Consider the following 23761-nt stretch of genomic DNA (forward strand, 5'->3'; position numbering starts at 1 on the left):
GCAGGTGCCCAAGAAAACTACATTTCCCAGGGTGCTCCGGTCGAGCGCAGACCTGCCCCCCTTCGTTTGAATGGCAAGTTGTTTGTTTCACTCCGACCAGCTGCTAACTATTCCAGTCCGTGAGCAAACATGGGGAGCAGCGTACCTTAGCGCAAAAAGCTACTGCAGAAATGCTAAAGAGTCCCTTCCGCTTTCATAGGTTTTCTTCAAAATAAAGGTACATTAATAAAGAGCGTGGAATTATGTAGTTATCCAGTCACCAAGTTACTAATGATTGTGATGAAGACAATGTACAACAATTAGGTCACCACTTTATCTAATTGTTTCCATTTTTTTTTATATACAATTTGCATCATTTGGTCTCGCACTTTGTACTTTATTTTGGTTCAGTTGCTATTGTTTGTGTGGTTTGGATGTTTCAAAAATAGGAATTTCTGTCATACATTAACAGAATGTCATCAGAGGCTTCTTCAGACTTACTGTAATACAGACAGCTATAGGAAAAATTTCATACACACAACCATAATTATCTACAACTCTTTGATTAAATTTAAATGTATAGGTTACATTTAGTATCCATAATGAAGTTTTTTTTCTAATTAAATATTTTTGAATTAAAATCCAACATGGCTGCTGTCAATAGCATAAAGCTAAAAGTTACAGAAACTAACTTTAAATTTTTACTTTTGATTGTTTCTAATTAAACCAAACATCAATGGTTTGGTTTAATCAATCAATCTGTTTGACTTTTCCCCAACTTTCCGAGTATAGACGGAAAGCACCATAAGAACTTTAACAATTGGGAAACGGTTGAACATTGCATTTTCTAGCAGCAGTTATAACTGGCTAATTGGCTTACCGCCAGCTTACTTTTAAAAACAAATCATAGTTATTACAATATTATGTGATTACAGTGATACTGATATAGCTCCATTTGAATTTAAAAAGCTTTCTTGATTAAAAATTGTATTGTAAAAATTGTAATCTATTCATTTGTGTATTTAAGCCCAGGTAAAACCAGATGCTAACTTTAGCATATATTCTGTTTGAGGGACTGACAAGAATAATATATTCATTGTAAAGTGAATAGTATATTTAGGTACTACATAGTTAATCGGTTTACATAAACAACCCAAAATGATTAATTTGACGTTTTATGTCTGAAACATGTTTCATTTTGGGTAATTTAAGCCGCTTTTACTTTGAAAAGCACCGAGCGGAAGTGGTGTGGGGTTCCGCTGTGGGTTTGACATTAGGTCCGGGTTTTACCTCAGCTTTCTTTATTCCACCCTACCTCCCCGTTTCTTTCCCTGTTTAATGCGCCCCAGCCTGCCGTATGTGTCTATTTATTTATTTATGCTTCCTGCCTCACAGTATTTAGTTATTTTGTTTTAAGTTTTAGTCGTTCCTCCAATGAGAAGGCGTAAAAGATGGAGCTTCATATTTTAGAGCACAGCCTGAAAGTGGCAAGTATAGAGAAAGAGGGGATCGAGATTTGCACCCATGGATTAATAAAACTCGCCTTCCTGGCCTCCAAAACAAGGTAGGCAACTTCAGAGAGGTGTTATCCGTGTAAAACTGTTTTCATGTGTGTTTTATGTGCTTTTCCTGCTGCTGCTGATAACCTAGCCAGCAAACACCGGGGGTTGCATCTTAAAGGGTGTTTACTGGAGCTGCAGCTCGCTCCTGGAGTTGTGTTAATGCTCCAAACATGCTGCTTTTAGGTGTTATTGTCAGAGCAGCTCACAGTTTCAGGGCCTGTCCGGCTTGTGGAGGGTTATGACGAAGCTTTGTGGCTCGACGCCGGTGTTGGTGTTTATGTTGTTGCTTTCTGGCTTCTGTCAGGGTAATTTTAGCCTGATCTGGCAAAGTTCTGCATGCAGATGAGGGCATTTTAAAGGCGGAAACTTTTAATGTAGAAGATCCGGTCGTCATGGCCGTAAGTGGCAGGATGCGGGCCCTGGGTAAAAGCTTGTTTTGGTGCTCTACCCTAGTTGCTACTGGTATACAAATAATGTTATGTTGGCTTTTTATATGTCCAAATAAAGCTTTAAACTCCTTATACAACCCACCAATACCAAATTATTAGAATCAAATTATGTAAAGTATGTATAGAAATAAAGTGTGCGAACACATGTTTTTTAAAATAGTATAACCCGAGGTTTTAAAAAAAATCATAAGGCTAAAAATATAGCTTAATGACTTGAAAATTGAATAATAGCCAAAGAAATTGAAATCACAAAATAGAAAATGAGTACTTTAATTATATTAACCAGTCCAAAAGTGATGATTGTTCAAAAATAATTAATAAAAGAATAACAAGTTTGTCAATAGTAATTCCACAAACTGACTTTCTTCTTTCTTTAAAATGTTCTGTTTCATTCATTGCTAAGCAAGTAAAAAATATCACAATAAGTCAGACTATTTTGGTGAGCATGTCAAGATGCGTGGACATCACTGATTTATCGCATCAGTTTATATATCATATCTTTCTAACATTAACAAGCATTATTGATAAAAAAAAATTAAACTGAAAAAAAATGCAATATTTTGAACTATAGACTTGAACATACTTTTTTTATTAGTATTTAACATTTAAGTCTGTAAATTGTCAATATAAAATGTGTTATTCTTAAACAACAATATTTTTGATATCTTGTCAAATTGTCTTTAACAGTTAAATTTGTAAAGGTGATCATTTTCTGACTTTTATTGTATTTCTTGTTTCAGGTTTTTAAGGAGTTTGGTTTCCATTAAAAGTTGAACATATTGTTCCTTATTTTTGAAAAAGAAGGCCAACTTTTCTGTCAGTGTATTTAATTATGAACATTTCATTTTTGAAGTAATATGTTTTTCTAGCAAAATTAGGACTATTAGAAGTCACTTAACTGATATTTATTATAATAATTAATTATCATTTGTTGAACCCGCCATGGCATTACATAACATTTTTAAAAATTCCCATCTTTTTAGTTATTTTCTGTTAAGATTTTCCCAGGTTTCAATGTAAACAAACATCAGAAACATTGTGGCTAACTTGGTTTTTAATCTGCGCTCTCACAGAATGTTGCAGAAAACTTTTCTAACACCCATTCATGAAAGTAATAGTACTGGTTTTTACTTCTGGTTCTGTTGTGGCTGGTGTCTTGTAATTACCTCTCTGTCCTTCTGTGTGGTGTCCCAGATAAAACTTGGTGCTGCTGTGATTAATTGCTGATAAAACAGAATCCCTTAAGGTTAATCTTTACCTGACGGCATCAAAACTGCCTGAAGTTGCATTGTAGCCAAATGCTGTTAGTATTGATTACAGTTTGGGGACCAATAATATCTGAAGATTTATCTTTCTCAGCTGATCTAATCAATCGTCATCTCAAACTACTTATGCTAGCAACATTCTCCAAAGAGCAGTCTGTAAGATCAACCAACCAACCGATAAGACTTTATTTATAGAACACTTTTTGTGTAATCAAATCTAAGGCAAAGAGCTTTTGTAGAATTTCAAGAAAAAAACAAGAAAAATGGTGAGTTACAGGTGCAGTATGTAACTTCTATAAAAATGTTTTCTTTATATATTGGTAAAAACTGTCAGCATGTCGTGAGACAGATAATCTGTAAAAACATGGATCCTCTCCACCTCCTCACTGAGCTATTATTGCTGTCTGAAGAAATGCACCACTCTTGACCAAAAACAACCAATCAGAGCCAAGAGGAGGGTCTTACCGCTCTCAAACACATGTACCTGCTGCTAAATGTGCTAATGATAGAGAAACTACTTACTGTTACAGAAAAACCATTTGTCTTCCATCATCGGTGGCTATGCCAACTAGCCTTAGCGTTCATGACTTGCTGTGCTAGTTGCAGCGTACCACAGAGTAAGGGATGAGCAGCGACACAAAGAAGTGATTGACAGCGCTAAGACCTGCCTCCTGGCTCTGATTGGTTTTCTAGATATCACTGGGAGAAGAAAGGGGAGCTCAGTTTTTTTTTTCCACAGATTGTCTCTCATATCAAACTGTTAACATGGTGACAGTTTCAAAAACCTACTGAAATTAATATATTTTAATACAAGTTATATACTGCAGCCTTAATAAGAGTTTGGAAATATTCATATTTGCTGACTTTTTTTCTTTCTCCCATTATTTAAATGTTGTCTTTCTTTCGTTTTTTCCCTTCTTTTAACTCCCTTGTATACTTTCTGCCATTCTTCATGTTTTTTTCCTTGGGTCTTATCTTCTCATTGTATCCAACTTTCTTTACTCCCTTCTTCATTGTGTTTCTTATTTTCATATCCATGTCCTTCATCCCTTCCTTGTGTCCAATCTTCCTTTCTTCTTTCTTTCCACTTTCATAGCAATATTCCCAATTAAACCCCATAATTAAACCCTCCTTCGTGCCCTATGCTTAATATACAAATACCTATTGGCAATGGTTTTATTGTCAGCTTCCTTGATTTCTGATGTTTCAGACAGGAAGTAAGAAGAAGTGCTTTTGCGTTTGTTTGTTTTTTTATTGATATTGATTCTCATATTAAGTTACTGCAGTTAAACAGGCCAGGCTGCCTGAAATAAACTGGAAAAACTAACCTTTACAACTTGTGATAAACTATAAACAATGACCATTTGTTTTGCAACCATGAGCACTTGATGCTCTCTGGAGGTCATCTTCCAACTTTAATTTCCACTGCATTTGAAATGGTAACCACTACTTTTTGGGAGTTTTCTGAAATGTTTAGTCTTTCCCTTTTATTGTTAGGGTTTTTCACATGACAAAGATACAAACGTCAGTGTATTTTGTTGGGATTTTATGTAATTGACCAGAGGTGTACAACTCTGGTCCTCTGGAGCTTCTTGCTTGCAGCTGGATGCATCCCTGCTCCAACACACCTGTACCAAATGAATGGCTCGTTACCTGATGAGGGAAGTGGGCTAATATTACCTGCTAGCTTAACAAGTAGCTTCACTTTTGCTGTAAAAATGACCTTTTTTTCTGCATCAAAAGTCCGCCTCCTGCAGAAGAACTACTTTAAAAACTTATTTCTTTTACATATGAGCATAAGTTAAATTTGCAGTTTGCAAAATCACAAAATCTTAGTATTTTTGGTCTGGTTCTTAGTGTTAATGTCTTAGCACTTGTATGTAATAAGACAAAATTAGCAAGCTATAGGAGCGTGTTTTAAATGTGGCCTATTATGCTTCCTTGAGCAGGTTAGGATAGATCTATGGCCTATACAAAACATGTTGATTACATTTGTTGTACAAAATAATTCTACTAATGAGATTTAAGTTCTGCCTATTTTGAGCTCCTTACTGTTACTGGGTGTAACTCAAGAACAAAGCACTTTTCCAGCAGCCATTGTACAGCACATTCAGTAGTAAAACCAGTTGGTCAAGAGTACTGAAGCTCTGCTTGGGTTTCTATGTGACGGGCAGCGCCTGCTAATTTGTTATGTTACATCTGGAAGGTCTTTGAAACGGCACATTTTCCAGACATCAAAAAACAGATGAGTGTTTTTTATTTGTTTGTTTTTAAGCATTTGGTTTGGTTTTTTTAAGCAGTAGAGACCCAAATGGAAGTATAAAAACGCAAAATCAGAATTTTACATAATAGGCCCGCTTTAAGTAAATCATTTTTTGTTGATTTTAAAAAAATGTATTTTAAGTGAAATACTCTCCCTGTGGATCTAGTACTTTTTCATCAATATTAAGAAATTATTTACTTGAAACAAGCTCCTATAAATAGCTTAAAAGTTACTTGTTATTGGTGTTTTATTTCAAGTGTACTGAGGTATTTGCACTAGACACTAGACCGAAAACATTTGGTAGGATTTTGTTTTTGCAGTGTGTAAGTTGAAAGATGAGACGAGAACATTTCTTGAACGAAGTCAAGTTCCTCCCATATGAGACTTGATGTTTGTGGCCATTTTTTAAGTGATTGCATGCTGCTGGCAGCCATCCAGATAGGATTACATAAGTTCATATAATTTGACTGCAGGGCCCGAGTTTTCATTGGTTCACACTGGATTTTTTTTTTGTTGTTTTTCCCTGTTGTTCCACTGAGGCACCAATGTTGAAGTGGCTCCTCTCTGATGAGCCTCTTCAAGTGTTTTCTTTCATCTTTAGAGAACATACAGTCTGTTTTTGCAGATATTGATTTGATTTCTTTTCAAATCTGCGGTTAAGAATTGAAAACCCAGTTTGTCTTTTTTTTTTCTTATTTCTTCTTTGAACCCATTCACAAAATGAAATCTAAAAAGATCATGGAAAAGTCTTTAAGTGCTGCTCTTTCAAAGGAACACAATGGAAACTCGGCAGCAGGTGATTACAGAAAGAAAAAGAAAAGTGCTATGTTTTTCTGCTGCTGTTTACAGCGTCTTATTTATCTCTTAAACAAGCTTCCACTCTGTTCTCTGTTACCTGCTGATCCTCCTAATGCAGGGCTCCTCTTGGCCAAAACCTGAATAAATCTGAGCAGTTCTTCTTCTTCTTGTAGTCATGTTTAGTTTCAAAAGTTTTGCAGCGTTGTCATAAAATATTTGCACAAACGTTTTGCAATAAAATGACATCAAGAGAACAAGGATTATATTTTCTTTTGGGGGGTGGAGATGCTATAAACTAGATTTGGACTTTTTTTGGCTGAAATGATTGTAATGAATCAATTATTGAAATAATTACTAATTTACTAATTAATTTTTCAGGACTCAAAAAAATTTCAATTTGTTGAAATCAGAGCCGTAATTAAGCCAAAAAGGCTTCTGTTGGACACTTGTTGCAGAAAATGTGATTTATTTATTTATTTTTATTGCTGTGGGGCACAGAGTGACTGGATATCTTATTGATTTTAATGAGATTTATTGATTCTTTCACTGGATCTACAGAAGAGAACATGAATTTAAATAACAATTTCAACAACACTTTAAATTTTGGAGATTTTCACATATTAACAGTAATTTTGCTACTACAAATCAAAATTCCCATGAGAAATTTTACATAACTATAAATTACGCATTTTCCCTCAATGTATTGCTTAAATTTTGTAAAAAAAAAAATTCTTTCTAAAACCTTCTGTAAAAATATAAATATTATTTAATTTATCCCTAAAGTGAATCCAGTTTAGTGAGCAAAGACCAACCTTATTTAGTGGGATTGAGGTAAAGTATGATTATTTGTTTGTTAGAAACTGGTGAAAGCTTCCTGAATCTTTTGCCAGATTCAGGGAAAGATTCTGAAAAGCATGTTGAAAATCTCCATGAGATAAATGTTTGATCTGGATTCTGGCTCGGTATCGTCCCGGCCGCTGACGAGTTCAGAGCAGCTCCTGGAAGATAAAGATCCTGATTACTGTCAGGCGCTTGCAGCATGACTCCAAATGAATGTCAGCACCTCTGCAGAATCGGCAAATCACTCGATACGACTTAACAGCTTCAACAGAGGAATGTGTCCTCAATTTGTTTCTCCCAGAAAGACCTGAAATAATTCAGAAATTCATGCTTTAGTTACTTTTATGACAGAATTTTATAATTTTTTAATTAAATTTATTTTTAAATGTTTTTTAAAATATGTTTTAAATATAAAAAAATATTTGCATTATTTTATGTACAGTATAATAAATAAAATTAGATTTATTTTTTATAAATAAACTAATAATGTATATCTCACAGAAGTGATGACTGAAGTAAAAGCCACTTTTTGAAAATAATTTTTCATTTGTAATTTTATTTAAAAAAAATAGAAAAAAAATAAATAAAAACTAAACAAAAACAGTATTAAAATCTGCTTAAAAGGCACCTGAAAGTACTGCATTTAGAAGTACTTTCCTTTTCTGTCTTAAATTAAACCATCCAAGTTGTTTTTTTGCTGTTTTTGTTTTTTAAAATTTAAAAAAAAAATCCTCATTATATACTCGTGATGACTAAACTCTGTTTTAATCACTGTTCTCCACGGTGCGGTAATTTAACCCAGAGCTGTGAATCGTGTGTGTTTGGGGATCATTTAAAGCCTGCATGTGAAGTTCCTAACATGCTCACAGAGTGAGGCTTATGCCAGCCAGACGTGCAGCGGCCGCTTCCTCCTGAAGGCGAATGTGCAGCGTCTCTGCAGTGGTTCTCCTGTCTCGTGTTAATCTGAATGCAGTCATGTCAAAGAGTAAACAAAGTCATTAAACAGAGCTCGCATGAATATGATAAAAGGAGAACGAATCTGCCCAGACCAGAGGGACGACGCTCGGTCCTCGTCATCTTTAATGTCCCCGTTCGACAAAACAAGCCGTAAATCAGGGTGACGTGTGACAGCTCGTCTAATTCAAGAAGGAAATCAGCTTTTGTTCCCAGGCAGAGCTGTTAGAGCCTCTGTGTTGATGTCTTTCTGTTCCTTCACACCGTTCAGACAAATATAAAGTGTAAATATTGAGCGGCAGGCCGGCGAGCAGCGAGGTTATCACCAGACTCATGTTGATGCTGTTTCCCTGTCTGTTCAAGGACATGATGGAAAATCTCTGCTTCTGCTGAAACATGGGTTAAAGTGAACAAAGTGCACTGAAAACAGCTTGTTTGTCACTTAGTCTTTATTGATTTTACATTGTTTTAACACAGAAAACATGGGGCACATTCAACTACTTGCTGGGTAACATTTACCTCAGTTATTTTTTTTATATAAATTCTCCATTTTACCCATTTTCTGTCCATTTGTGTAGTTTGTAGTTTCAATTATAAACATTTTCTCCACTATTGCAGTCTATTGGTTCCTTCATTTTCTCCAGTTCCTCATCATTGCTTTCTTTACCGCCTACACTAATATTACACTAATTAGATTATTTCACAAAGATTTAAACAAGAGCTGTAAGCTCAGCTGGTGGTGAAGTCTAAAAAACTTAAACTACTCAAACCAAGATTGTTTTACCTCAATTATCATTTTCTGTTTGACCTGTTCAGTTCTTCAGAACAATGCCCCATTGAGCCATCTATTGCTATATTTATAACCAGGATGTTAATATTCACTCCCTGAGAACCACTGGTTCGACCTCATTTGTTAAACCAAAAAAAAAAAAAAAAATTGATTAAATGATCAAATTTATGTATTAAAAGCTTTGCCTTTTTTGTTGGGGACGCCTTGCATCTTTTTAGGTCAACTTCCCAGCTTATCTAATTCCTTTATGAATACTTAAAACAGCTGAAGCAGCTCTAAGTGTTATAATAATATTTACCGGGGTTCTTTTTGGGGTTTTTTCTGTTTCAGATGCAAGTTCTTCAGTTTGACGGAGACTCCAGAGGACTACACTATCATCGTGGACGAGGAAGGATTTAAAGGTGGGCCTCTGTCTCTAAGGAAGTTGCCTTGGCAACCGTGGATGGGGATCGCGTTGTGTTTTCTCTAATCGCGTCCAGCGGCGGCGACTTCGGCTGCCACTGTTTGAGCACACTCTGTCGTTATAGATGCGAGGCCAATTGGCCGGCCGCCGTTCTTTGCGGCCGGCTGAGTGAACGAACCCGTGTCATTATGCCGCCGTTTCCACAGTGACCCTCCTCAGTTACTCTGGAGACACATGGTGTGTGTTGCATAACTGCTGCAGGTATTTTACACTGATAAGTGCCTCTGTGTGTGTGTGTGTGTGTGTGTGTGTGTGTGTGTGTTTTGTTGGACTAAGAAACGGGGTGAAACTCAAGCAAGCCGTGTCGGATGACATCAAGTAAACAGAACACACGGTTCTGACCGGACCCTGACAGAACGCTGCCAGTGGTTACAACCAAGAGCTTTTTGTGATTTTTACTTTTTTTTTTCTTCTTTTTTTTTATTGTTGTTGTGTTTAAAGCTGCAATTAAGGATTTTATAAGTAATCAATGATTCTGTCGATTATTCTGATGATTAATTGAATAATCGGATTAATAAAAAAAGTGGTGCATTTTGCAGATTTTCCATTTAACTGTTTAAGTTTTTTTATGCTAAATTAGAAATACACTAAAATATGAAGATAAAATGATTGAATTCCTTTTTTGAATAATAAACATTTTACCACCTATGATGCAATTACAGCATTTTCTTAGTGAACGCTTGATCATTTGTAGCAGAGGAGCTAAGCAGCTAAAAAAATATTCAACATGTGAAAAGACCAGACCTTTCTGCTTGACTTAACATAACGACTTAACGACTGGTCTATTGATTAATTTTTGAATTATTTTATCAAATTTGCTAGAACTATGTAAATATGTTTTTGCCAAGTTGAAGAAGTTTATATATATATATATATCTTAACTGCAAAATGTGTATATTTTTGTACAGTTTTGGCTTAATTACCGCTCTCAGAATGTTTTCTTTCAGCAAACATTTCCTTTTTTGAATCTGAATACTGCAGTTAATCATTAATTGATTACTAAATTAGTTTACAATTATTTAAAAATCAATTATAATTAATACGATTAATCGTTTCAGCCCTACTTGTTTCTTGAAATGATCAAGCTCCACTCAAACCTTTCTGACTTTGAATGAAATTAGATATTTATAAAACATTTATTAAATAAGTGATTTAAAAAGTAAAACTTGTATTAAAAAGCTGATTTCTGCACTAGTTTTGCCAGAGATCCAAAATAAAACAATTATTTCCTCTGTCTGGATGCTGTGCAGCCGGAGGGATTTTTGCTCTTTCTTTTTTCTCTTTTACTTTCGGACACTTGTTATATGATGTAACCGTGGCAACAAGATGTTTTTTAACAACCGGGAGCAGCTGGTGAACTTCTTGAAGCTCAAATAACACCTGAACTTTGACCCCAAATCCCAGAGGAGTTAAAAAAGGAGGCTTCACGGATGCAGAGCAGGACCAAAGAGCTGAGAGAGAAGGAGGATGTTCTCACCATGCCCCTGACTCCAACGTCTTTCTAAACAAAAGGCCAGACAGAGATTTTAAAGACGAGTGGCAAAAGCAAATGAGGTGGATTAGCAGCGCTTGGTGTCATCCAGAGCATGTTGCTGTGGAAATATCGTCTTCTCTGCCTTGAAATTGAGCTGTTAGCATGTCATCCAGCAACAGTCTTTAGTCAGAGACTTCTTCAGATTCATTGCAAGACTGACTGCTACTGGAAATCCTTCTTGGCCGCAGCATCACCAACCACAACTCTTTGAAGATATTTGGATCATTAAATAATTCCTTCTGGAATTATCTTTGAATTTGAATTGAAATGAATTTTCTCTTAATCAGCTCTGACTCGTGACTTTCCTGTTTAAGTACAGAAAATCTGTACATTTTTTTTTTTTTTTTATCTTTTTGATTTAGCATTTATGCGTTGTCAGTAAGAAGACACTGTCCATTCACTGGTGATCCAAACACATTGTTATCCACATATGACAATGCATTTTACTTCAAAAGCTCATTTTGTGTTGGTAAAATGTGTTTTTAAAGTACTCGTCTGCTTTGAGAAACAATAGATGGTTTTAGTAACATTTAAGGATTTATGAGTTTTTATTGTGTGCAGGTGATTTCTCACCTGTTAGAAATAGACTCAATTGGAAAATTGCAACTTTTGCTACCTTTTCAACTGGTGCATTTCACTTTCACAGGGCACTGCGACGGCATATTAGGGCCATTCTATGTAGGGAGAAAAAAAAGAGTATATTTCTAACAAAACTAGAAACAAGGACATTTCTGAACTTCTGAGCTTTAAAAGTCAACTTTTGAAACCGAGAAATTTCTGAGTTTTTTCTAGAAAATCTTTGACGTTTCAAACACAGAACTTTCCAAGCTTTTTTCTAGAAAATTTCCAAGTTGTTTTTTTTAACGGAAATTTACTCTTCCCTTTATTATCTCCATTGACCCTAAAACCTGTCGTACTGCACTTTAAAAAAAAAGAAAAAACATGTTCCCCTCCTCGCCTATGGGGCGGTGCACCAAGAACCACTGAAGGAAACGTCAAAAACCTCTAAAGAAGACACTGAGCGCTACGTCCTTCTTCATAAAAAGCAAACAAAAAGGAGTGGCATCAGATTATAGCAGCTGTTGGATTTCTCTTTTGTTTCAGGCTAAAAGAACACAACCCATTTCTTCCGCTAGCTCTAGACTCGTTCGTCTGTTTTGATTGGATTTACCCAGAATGCCCTGCACTCTAGCCTGCTTCCTGCTTTTGGAGTGGTGTCCATGCCCAGTATAGTTGTTTGAAAACGTCAGACTCCAGTTGTTTCCACAGAAAGGATGAATAAAAACTCTTTCCCCCTCTTCCTCAGAGCTGCCTCAGTCAAATCTCATCAGTGTTGCCGATTCAACATGGCTGGCGCTCAATGTGGTTTCCGGCGGCGGCAACGCTTCCAGCTCACAGCCTATCGGCGTCACCAAAATCGCCAAATCAGTCATCGCGCCACTGGCCGACCACAACATCTCTGTTTTCATGCTGTCAACGTATCAGACCGACTTCATCCTGGTGAGTGTCCTTTCTGACCGTCATAGTGCCGTTTCTTTTATTTAAGGGAAGTCAGACTCCATCATAATGTTTTAAAGCGATGCTGATCTGTTGTTCCTCCGGCTCTATGAAGGGATGTTCAAGTTTTTATTCGTACTTTTGCTTCTTTCTCACTCATTGCCGCCATGTTGGTTATGTAGAAAATGAGAATATAGAGAGGCCCAACATATTAGAGCTGCAGTGGAAGGAATTTACTTTGAAAACAGAATATGGAAGATTGATGAATTTTGAAGAAACTCTCTGAGAATTTGTCTCTGATATTAATCTAAAAATTTCATTTTTTTTGTAGAGAAGTCTTTTTGATGTGTAGTCAGAAATAAGTTTGGGTTTGATGTGATTCACTGACGCAAACTTTACATCCTTTTCATAAATATAATTTGTTTAAATTGTTTATGTCCAGATTTACAGCGTCTGGTTTCTTCTGGTGCAGAATTATGACGCATGTCTCACATCTATGATGTAACAGTCGAATAAGATGCGACATGAGCATTTATGCTCCAGACCCTTTGAAAACTATCGGATATTTATCCGATGTACTTCCACATATGGAAGTGGAACAAATCGGCTTTTTTTTTTTTTTGTTTTTTTTTTGTCTGTTTTAAAAGATCAGAATTGGGCCGTTCAGGTGAGAGTTGAATATGGGTCACATTTACCTTCTGTGTGAATGTCGCCATCGTCTCCCTCTACAGTGATTGATGTATCCAAGCATACTCACAAAGTTTAGTGGAAGGAAAAAGTGCTTGAAAGGACTGGAATTAATCTAGAATTACTGTTTCTAGATTAACTTTTGATGCTGTTCTACTTTGAAATGCGTCTTTATTGCAGGTAAATTAAAAATGTTTAATTATCCACAGAACCAGCTGTGATGTCATCCCTCTCAGCCACTAGTTTGGAGACATTAAAGGAAACATTTGGATGTGATTAAGCTGATGATGATGATGATGATGATGATTTTGATTTAAACTGAACAGGTTGCCGTCACGTCATTCATGCTGGCATAAAGCTGGTCAGCTTTACAGCCTGCTGTAACTGTTGCATTATTTGTCTGTTATGCAACCACTGGCAGGCTGTTGTTTACATCCACAGAGCCCGCATGAAAAAGGCAATAACAGTGGATGAGATGAGCCGATGACTGACTGTCTGATTTTTAAATTGGAAGGAAATCCTCTGGAGTATCCAGAGGGACTCTTTGTTTTTACCGCCTCAGTCCTGTGGAAAAACAAGGTCTGCTGACCCACTGCAGCTTCTGTTTTTTTTTTTTAAATGGGGGGGAAAATAATGGCTGTGTGCGTTGATAATCTGTTACATAAAGAGGATCAGCAGCTCAGCTTCTTGGAAACCAAGGTACCGAACTCAGACCTGCTTCCTGTCTCCACTCTGCCTGCTTTACATAAAACAGACAAATGTTTACTGCAGCGTTCCCCACATCAACTCCTTAACGTCTGACATTGATTTACTGTAGATTTCCAACCAAATCTTTATGGAAGCCAAAAAACAAATCGGATTAAAGTCTGTTTTCACTGTTATGTTGCTTCATGTTAAGATTATTATTCAAATATAACCTAAAATGTCCCTACTGCATGTGATTGCATCATTTCATCTAGGAATAAATGAAAATTAAGTACAGAAAAGTCTTTAATATATTTCTTATTCTATAATCTGAAACAAAAGTAGATTTTTATATTGATTTATATGCATGAGATGGAAGAAGTTGGCCTGATCTATGAATATTAAAGAAATTTTTACTCTGAATTACATTCAATCCCCTTTTTATTTGGGTTTCTAATCCTCATTTGGACCCTCAGACAGATTGTAAGTCCTAATCAGACTAAAATATTTCTACTGAATCTGAATTAGCCTCATTAATTTAAATATTTCTGCTTTATTGTTTGTGAAAATATAAGAAAACATGCCAGCCTTTCATACACACAGAAAAACTAGGTATTCTAATGTTTTTTGTGACTAAAGCATATTTAAATGCATTTCTAATGCTTTTTGAGGATAACTGATTATGAGCTAAAACATTATATATTGGAACATAATAAACAATTATTCTGTTTTTTCCTGTTTTTAATGAGACACATTTTATGGAGAAAATATTTAGTTTGCATATTTGCATTTGCAAGCAGCAAGTAAAAAAAACAAAACAAACATCTGTTTTCAGAAGCTGCAAAGCTGGAAACCAGTGAGAAGCCTTTAGTTACATTAAGACTTGGTTAAAATGATTTAATCAAGTTAATTGCAGGTCTGTAATTAAACTGCAATTTAGTCGAGAATTGTATGCTGTCAAAATAAGCAACATTTTCAATTTAAAAACTCATTTGAGCTGCTAAATTATTGAATAAATAGACATATTAGCTCAACAACAAACACATTTGTTTTTAACCTGTTATTTAGTTTATCCAACCATCAGTTTGGTGTAAAGAGTTTCAGGATCTCCTGGTCATTCATGGAAGTTTAGAAACGTGGACGCTGACATTAGCGTTAGTCTGTGCTGCTGATACATAGTTAGCACTGAGATGCTATTTTAGGCTAGAATAGCTTCGCTGTTTAGCTAACTCATTTTAGCACAACTAGAACAACAGCATAGTGTATTTTCATGCGTCATAAAGCAGTTAATTCTTCTTTGTGACGCAGAAATGAACTCGGGCAGAAGCGGCTTTGTCGCCATTTGTGGACGCAGCTTGTGCATCTGATTTACGGGTGTAGCAGAAACATGTGAATACAAAAGTTACAGTAACATTTTGTAGGCATTAAAATCTAATTAATTTATCAAAGTTAAAGCTTTAATGTCCTTGATTTAGTTTAAATCAATTTCATTGGGTTTTTTGGGGTTGATTGAAAATTATCTCAAACATTAGACATTGGAACATTTTAATAGAGAATAGTACTTTTTTGTTTATTTTATTTCTTTTTTATAAACATACTTTTCTGGAAAGAATATTTAGCTTTTGAGTTTTTGTAAGCACAGTTTCCAAGTGAAGGGTGAGTTAAAGAAAATTAAGTTTTCAGGACCTTTAATCTTCACCCCTTAACCTTAAGTCAAACTAAAGTTTTTGCAACTTTTTCTCTAAATTTCTTTGATGTTTTTATTTTTCCCCCCCATCAGGTCCGAGAGCGCGACCTGCCGATGGTCATGCACACCCTGTCTTCCGAGTTCACGTTGTTCCGGGTTGTCAATGGAGAAACAGTCGCCGCACACAATCTGGGAATCTCCAACGGATTTGTGAAGCCAAAACTTGGTAGTTATTTTTTTTATTAGTATTTATTTTTTAAGCTGATCTCACCTAACCACTGATGTTTTGTCGTGTGTTAGTGCCCCGCCCCATCATTCACCCTCTGTCCAGCCCCAGCAACATGTTCTGTGTGACCAGCTTGGACCCAGACACACTGCCCTCCGTCGCCACGCTGCTCATGGATGTCATGTTCTACTCTGGAGGGTAAGACACTCACTACGCCATACGTATCCCGAAAGGGTTCAACTCTGAAGCTGATCAGGAAGAGAAGCTGTTTTCTGGAGCTCAGTCTAAACAGGAAGCTAACATGTTGCTGCTTTTAGAACCAAAATGAAAAATCTTTTAGTCATTTGACCAAATCTGATGATAGATTGCCTGAATAAAACAATAAAATAGATTAATAAGTGACTAAATCCACATTCTCCTTTTCCAAGCAGATAAACTAAGAGAACAAACAACCACACATTTAAATTTCCTGATTTGACTCTCAAATTTTCTCTATTGCAGTGAAACACCAGGTGCCTGAAATAGTTTCTATATAGACATATTTGATCAAATATCTGTAAAATCTAAAGATATTAGTATACTTGTGAGGTATTATAGTCACAATAAAAATGAAAGTACACCTTCTTTCATTGAATCCATCTAATTATAATAAAAAGTTATACATATTACTATTGCAATTTTATGATTACAAAGTGATATAGTTTTCTTTTGGATGTGTGCTTTAAAATTAATACTATATATATATATATATATATATATATATATATATATATATATATATATACACACACACACACATATATATAAATAAACACTATAAAATTCATCTGAAAATCTAACATTGATGGCAACAAGTACGGTTTTATGGATCTGCTGTATCTTATTCACCTATCAAAGCTCCAGCACATCTGTTTTACTTCTTTATGAACCGTACAATGGCCACTGGAAAAGACAAGCGTCTAGTTGTCGAATTATCAACCAGAAACCACTTTCTTCATTCTTGCTGGTTTGTGCAGGAGGCTCTACTTCTGCTTTTCCAAGATGTACGGTTTAAAGTTGCGCGTCTATTTGCAAGGTTAAACGTTGAGTTTAGACTCAACGTTGTCACGTTATTTTAATTTAAAGTGAAAAGACACCATAAAATGGCTCCTTCTGAAAATAGGCAGAACTGATCAGACTAAAATCTGATTATATAAGAATGAGTTGGTGCAATGAAATGTAATATGTTTTGTATGGGCCGTAGACCTCAGGTTACCTTTAGGAATGAAAACGAGCTGGATGTGACCATAAGAGACGTTGAGTTCCTGAAGGTTTCAGTTTCTTCCCCAGGTCAAAAGAGGTCGGGGCGTCCGGCGAGGACTCCAGTCATATCCGCTTCTTCTCCTTCTCGCTGATCGAGGGCTACATCTCTCTGGTCATGGACGAGCAGACGGCTCAGAGGTGAGCACAAATTAAACTTAATTATCTTTCTTTTTCCCTGAAAATCCCACTCGTTTCCTCAAGATGTTGTTTTTCTCTGCTAAAGGGGTCGTTACTTTTATGTCGGGGGAATAAATTCATGATTGCTATTTGAGGGGGTGATTAGCTTGTTGCTAAGCAATAACGAACCTCTTGGGTGGATGCGGTGTACTTAAATCACAGTGGGTGTCGTTCTGACTCATTCCTTCTCCACCGAGTCCCCCATTTTCTCTCCATGAACTCCCTCATTAAGCTTGGAGCCCATGCAGAAAAGCATCCGGCTTCATGTTCCACCTCGTCCCTAACGGCCTAATCAAAGCCCGGCCATTCAGAACCAGAAGTGGACATGTCATTGATGCCTTAACTGAAATCGTAACAAAAAAATCATTTAAAAAATATGAATCAAACCTTTAGTTTCAGGTTTCTGTAGCATATAGGTCAGAATTGTCCCCATGTTTTCTGTAATGTGCCTTAAAGGAACAGGGGACCCATTTATCTTCACTTTGCAGTTTCCTGGGTTTAACAAGCTGAAGAATCTACCTGTTCTTATTCTCATTTCTATTTTAACCACTGAATATCTTCAATTTACCTTATTTATTTGTGAAACAAGCCAAAAGTAAAAAAAAATAAATAAATGCTTGGATAATTAATCAATAGTTGAATATATTTTATTTGATGGAATAATGAATATTAATGATGGTACAATGGTACATATTAATGTAAATACACCAAATTTATCAAGATGCTCATTTCCATCCACAGTCCCATGAAACAAATATGCCATACAAAATAACATTAACACATAAAATTACATAAATATTTTTAAGTTAATTCCCTGTCTCATAGGGAATGGAGTTTCTGGATAATCAGTTGTTCATCAATCTATCCATTTTTTTCCTAATCTATCACCCCTCTTGTATTTTTCATTACTTGCAGATTTCTTATTCAGCACCTGGCCATTTACTATTTATAGTAAATGTTAGATAAGCTAAGTAACTCAACCTCTTATTAAAAAAAACTATATCCAATAAACCAACAGGTTTTGTCCTGAATGCTGTGGATTATATAGATTTTTTTCCTTCAGATTTAGGAGATCAAACATCACTTGTGTGGCGTCGCTGTTCTCAAAAAAATCTCTTCCCCAGCCAGCGTTTAGTCTCCATGGCAACCAACAACCATACTTTTCTACGAGTGGTGTTTTGTAGAGATGACATTGAAACATCGCAGCTTCACTTTATTGTAGAAAGTTCCTAGATGAGGGAAAAATACATGAAGTTACAGAAAATATTCAAAAGAAACCACATTTACCACCTGACATGTTTCGTCTTCATGATTTCATCTCTTACATATCTCAGATTTGATACCACAAAGAATAAATACAAAATGTAGTTTAATTTATTAAGGGAAAAAAAGTTATTTAAATGTTAAGTCTCCTAAACCTAACAATTGGTTGTGGTGTGTCTCCATAGCAACAACATCCATCAGGGCTTTGTGTTGTCAGTCTGGTTGTGTTTAAGTAATTTCTTGTTTCTACAATTATCATAGTTAGCTGTGGATAGTAAAAAGCATGATAATTATGCTTTGAATGGCTTTGTATATTTTGTCATTATTTTGTCTAATTAAAATGTCTACGGGGTGAGGTTTTAATCAGTTAAGTTTTTAACTGATTTTAGTGATAAATGTTTAAATCTGGATTTTCTTTCAGTTTTAATCTGTCATTTCTTCTCTTCCAGGTTTCCAAACAACGTTCTCTTCACCAGCGCCTCTGGTGAGCTCTGGAAAATGGTTCGAATTGGAGGACAACCTTTAGGCTTTGGTGAGTTCCTGCCGTTTTATTTTGAAGGATTAGTCGACTTCTTGTAGCTCTTCTTAGTCTGAGAGCTACAGGAAGCTTCAATGGCTCCTAAAATTAACAATTTTAATATCCAATTAATTGGTTATTCTGGATGATTACTTGGATAAAGAAATTTAATTACATAAATTATTTTTTTGATATGTTCCTTAAATGAAAGTTGGGGATCAGTTGTGGATTATGGATTATCCACTGTCATATTTGCTTCTGGTTTTGTATTTTTGCACTTAGAATGTGTGAATAATGCAAACCGTTTTTATCAACGTTGAGATGAAGAGTTGATTTTTTTTTTTTTCTGACGTGTTTTGCAGATGAATGCGGCATCGTGGCTCAAATATCAGAACCTCTGGCAACAGCTGACATTCCTGCTTACTACATTAGTACCTTCAAGTTTGACCACGCTCTGGTAGGAAAACCTTAGTAGTCAGTATCTTATATGCAGTAGACAAACACAATGCTTAGCTTTTGGTCGCTAGATGCTGTCTGTTTATAATGGTAAAATTTTCAGCTGAGTGCAGCAGTCTGCCTCTCCTCATTCATCTGTTCAGTCGTTTTTATCATCTCTGCTTTCTTACTACCAGACCGTGTGAACTAAGTAACCTTATCTACTAAAACAAAATTTCTTGTTGCTGCTTCTCTTCCAGGTCCCGGAAGAGAACATCCAAAGCGTGATCAGAGCTCTGCGGACCGAGAGCACAGCGCAGTGAACGACCTTGTTTTGTTTAATTTTTTGTTGTTTTTCCAGTCATTTCGTTCAAACGTTTATCATTGCCCAAAAAGTGCCAAGAGTGTGTTGGTGGGTTGCTGTGGATCAGCTCAGAGAAGAAGGAGGCTTCTGCTGCCATCACTGTTGTTTTTCTCCCTGGAGCCCCCTGCTGGCTGCCAGCCGCCACTGCTTTAGTTTGCGACACTAGATGTTTCTTTACCTCTAAAAGCTGCTTCCTCCCACCAGCACCATACTGTAAAACCTACTTCAATCCTCTCAAGGAAGAATGACGAATGTACTCCAAATCAAAGAAATATTCAGTAAGCTCTCCATCTCTCCCCTCCCCCATCGTTTTCTCAGTGCCAATGTGCTTGAACGCCGAACCCGATGCCTTGTCTGACCGCTGCACATTTGCAGTGAAGGAGGCGGTTTCATAGTTAGACTTTTCATTTTATCTTTTAGTCCATGTTAAACTGAACCAGCAATGACCTGACCCAGTCCTTCACACCTTATGGTTATTATGGGAAGTCTGGTCTGGCGACACATGAAGGAAATCTTAAGATGTGCTTTGAGATGTTTGGTGAATTCACACTGTGAGCAGCCTGGCTGATTTTAGAACCGACTCAAATTTAGCATTAATTTCTCTTCATAATCTAATAAATCAGTACTTAAAATTGGAACCTAAAAGATTTGATTTCAGGTTTATATGGAAAACTTTAAAGACACTCCATCATCATTGCACTGTTATTGTTTGGTGTTCACAGGTCAGCTTTACGCCTCCCAAATGAAATATTTGACAAAACTTTGTCTCTAAAACCTAAACTAGTTTCTGGAAAGTTCTTCTCAGTTCCCAGAACTGAGAAGAACTTTAAATAACTTACAAATTAGTTTTTTTTTTAATTATTATTATTTTAACAGAGATGCATTGTAACAAACCCAACAATTCTCACTTATTTGAAGTTATCAAAATTGTAGAAATGTATAGATATGATGTTTTATCTTATTTCACTATTGTTTCTAAGACATAACAATTTGCATTACCTTATATTAGCCAATCTGGAAAAAAATAATCGCCGTAATGCTTCTGCTGGTTACCATATGATGTCAGAATTATTATTCTGGGTCATATATTATTAAATATCATTTAATTTGTAACTGTTTTGCTCAGCAGAGACATCTAATTGGAAAGAAAAAAAAAAACATGGAAGGAAAAACTGCTAAGTAGCATGAGCACTGACCGCTCTATTAAAGAGCACCAACACTCTTTAATAATAAAAAAAAGGTTTAGAAAATACCAAAATTATTTTTTGAATATTTAAACTCTGGATCTTGGTCCCTGCATGGAAACAGGAAGTTCCAGCTGTAACTTGTAATTCCACTTCTTGGTAACATTCACCTTTTCAACTTGCTTTCACTTTTATCAAATAGCCATCAGCTACAACAGAACATTTTCTGATTTATCTGTTAAAGTTCTGATTTTAACTTTGGGTCTGAACAGGGAGAGAATCAGGCTCAACACCTTCAGTTCTGCCTGAGTCCCCTGTGAAAACAAGAGCCTGATTTAAATACATTTAAAATTATTTTTATTCATAAAACTGATGTAGAAATTACAGAAGTTCTCCAGCCAAGAACAAGCAGCTGTTTTTCCATTTCTAGCCAAAAGTTGGTCCTGACTGACTAAAATTTTAAACATCTTGATGAAATCATGAAGTTGTTTTTGACCAGATTAGGAGAGAATACATTTTGAAGACAGAAACATGAGTCAGCTTGAACCAACATAGCATTAGATACAGAAACAATCATTCATATGAACCATAAAGCATCTGAAGCAAACCAAAATGTTTGTTTCTTCATTTAAATTAACAAAACTCTAAGCTTTCAATGATGCTTTCCTAATGCTTAAATCAACATTTTCACCAGAAACAGCTGGAAACTTGGCTATCTGCTTTTTCCCTTCCTGTCGGGGTTTTTTTGTTGCAGAAAGCTGCAAAATAAAAACTTCACAGATTAATGCGTCCTTAAGGCATTGCACAATGATCTTTAAAAACTTTTTGATTAAAACAATTTTATAAGTAAATTATTTGCTGTTTATCCAGTCAGACCACTTTTAAAACTCCATTGTTGGGCCAATCAGTTGATCCTTTTGGAGTTGTACACTACATTAAACAAAAAAAAAATCCTTCAACTATTACCAAGGGTTTAAAGAAGATAATTAGGACCACTGAATAAAAACAGAATTTTGAATTTAATCTCAGAATTCAGACTTTTTTTTCTGAATTAATTCTTTGAATTCTAATTCTGCGTCAAAATATAATAATTACTTAGCTGTTTCTTGTTTTAGAATTGTAAACGTTATCCACACTAGAAGCCTGTACCTAGATTTGAGTTTTCAGACTAGATTTGGATGAAATTGTGTATAAACAATTCTGAGAAAAAAAAAAAAGTTACAATTCTGAGATTAAAGTCAGAATTCTTTTTTTAGCGTCTCTAATCCTCTAAAGTGTTTACACTTTAAAACCAACTGTTTCACCTCAGAACAGGCCAATAAAAACCTGCACTCTGCCATGTTTTTCTGACGCTGGCGTTGCTCACAGTGTGACGCCGCAGTGAGACTCGATGAATGGTGATCTACAGTCGTAATAAATTACTGAGCCACTTTGAAAATGTGCTGAACATAAGCTACGGTTCACAGGGGGAAGGAAGGCTCCTCTCTGACCCCTGGTGTCCATTTAGGTCTTGAAGCCGCCCCCCTCCGGCTCCAGTCTGCACTTTAACACAGGTCCCCCCGCCCCACACTGACCTGCTGTACTGATGTGAAACCAGAGAGGACTTCTCATTTCACGATGATTTTATCCACGTGGAAGAAGTTGTGACGATGTTCTCCCTGGCCTTCAGCCTCTGATCAGATTAGTAGAAATCATGTCTATCAGTGTTAAAACTCCAGGAAGGTAACTTTTGTTTTTCTGATTGCATTTCAAAGAAACATGTTAAAAGCTTTTCACTTGGAGCTTCTCGTGTGAAAACAAAATAAACGAGCTGTTTTGTTTTTTTTCTATTGAGCCTCTGTGTTTTTACTTACCAGGTGCAATCTGATTTTCAAATCCTCTAGGATTACTTATGGAGAGAAATAAAGGAAAGAGATTAGCTTCAACTCCTGGTGATTTTACTGGAACTTTATGTAATAAATCAGCAAAGGGTTGAGAGATAAACAGATTTTAAATAATCCAATTTTTGGATTTTGAAGATATGATTTGTGGAAAATTTTGATTTTTTTTTTTTTTTTAATAGTTCAGATTTATGTCAATGTACCCAAGGCAGCCATCTTGTTTGACAAGCGTGTTTTTCAGCTTCTATTTATTTGGACTTGAAATTCAGTTTAACTTTACGACAAAACAAAGCAATGTTACCAGAAAACTGTTGTAATGCGAGAATAAAGTGTTAAAATGACCAGAATAGACATTTTTAGAGAAAACAATTGAAAAATTAATTATTCAAGCTTTTTTTGTCATTGAAACAGCTTTTTTTTCCCTCATAATTTTAAGATGTTCTAATGGTAAAATTAAAATTTTATCCTGCAAATATTAAGACACCGTTCTGATAAATAATAAATTCTCATAGATTTGCCCTAATACCCACAGAAGGTATGATTGAAATAAAAATTGCTTAATCTGTCCCAGGTTTGTTCAAATCTAGAAGTGAATCCAGATAAAGTTCATAGGTCGCTATAAAATCATTTAAAAACATAGCTAGATAATGAAAAACAAATCTATTCGCATTTTACCAAAATAAGGTGCAAAAAGTTATGTGAGAGCAACTCAAGAGAAGCCTTACAGTAGAGTTGGGAAACTACAATACAAAATAACATTTTAACAGGAAATTAAACTAAAGTATTGAAGTATTGATTTTACCTTGCTAGCATCAATCTGTTGCTGATACCGACTTTGTATCAATATTACAAATATTTTTGGTTCAAGCCAAAATATTTGATCCAAACTAATTTTGTTTAGTTTGGATCAAACTAAACAAAATTACTGTCAAACATTTGTGCAGCAAAGACACTTGTTTGT

At 35.6% G+C, this 23761-nt stretch overlaps 1 protein-coding gene and 1 long non-coding RNA gene across 2 annotated transcripts; one reads left to right on the top strand and one right to left on the bottom strand.

Annotated features, from left to right (window-relative positions):
* Positions 1 to 1230: 1230 nt before the first annotated feature.
* castor2 (cytosolic arginine sensor for mTORC1 subunit 2) lies at positions 1231 to 22749 on the top strand. The gene is made up of 9 exons (XM_014968027.2): positions 1231 to 1543; positions 9231 to 9301; positions 12204 to 12397; positions 15546 to 15678; positions 15753 to 15876; positions 17008 to 17118; positions 18870 to 18952; positions 19300 to 19394; positions 19633 to 22749. The coding sequence occupies exons 1-9, from the start codon at positions 1431 to 1433 to the stop codon at positions 19693 to 19695; spliced, it is 987 nt and encodes a 328-aa protein (XP_014823513.1). The 5' UTR covers positions 1231 to 1430; the 3' UTR covers positions 19696 to 22749.
* LOC148155616 (uncharacterized) lies at positions 17789 to 22604 on the bottom strand. Its single transcript, XR_015765264.1, has 2 exons — positions 22495 to 22604; positions 17789 to 18386 (listed from the first exon to the last, which is right to left on the bottom strand). It is a non-coding gene; the product is annotated as an uncharacterized LOC148155616 (long non-coding RNA).
* Positions 22750 to 23761: the final 1012 nt, after the last annotated feature.

Source organism: Poecilia mexicana, unplaced genomic scaffold, assembly GCF_051168715.1.
Source record: "Poecilia mexicana isolate PSO_F unplaced genomic scaffold, ASM5116871v1 scaffold_14, whole genome shotgun sequence".
In the NCBI taxonomy this organism is placed as follows: domain Eukaryota; kingdom Metazoa; phylum Chordata; class Actinopteri; order Cyprinodontiformes; family Poeciliidae; genus Poecilia; species Poecilia mexicana.

Coding starts and splice junctions, on each gene's coding strand:
- castor2 (XM_014968027.2), top strand. CDS start 1,431: ATGGAGCTTCATATTTTAGAGCACAGCCTGAAAGTGGCAAGTATAGAG. Junction 1,544..9,230: donor TTCCTGGCCTCCAAAACAAG/GTAGGCAACTTC, acceptor TTTCTGTTTCAG/ATGCAAGTTCTTCAGTTTGA. Junction 15,877..17,007: donor GTCATGTTCTACTCTGGAGG/GTAAGACACTCA, acceptor TTTCTTCCCCAG/GTCAAAAGAGGTCGGGGCGT.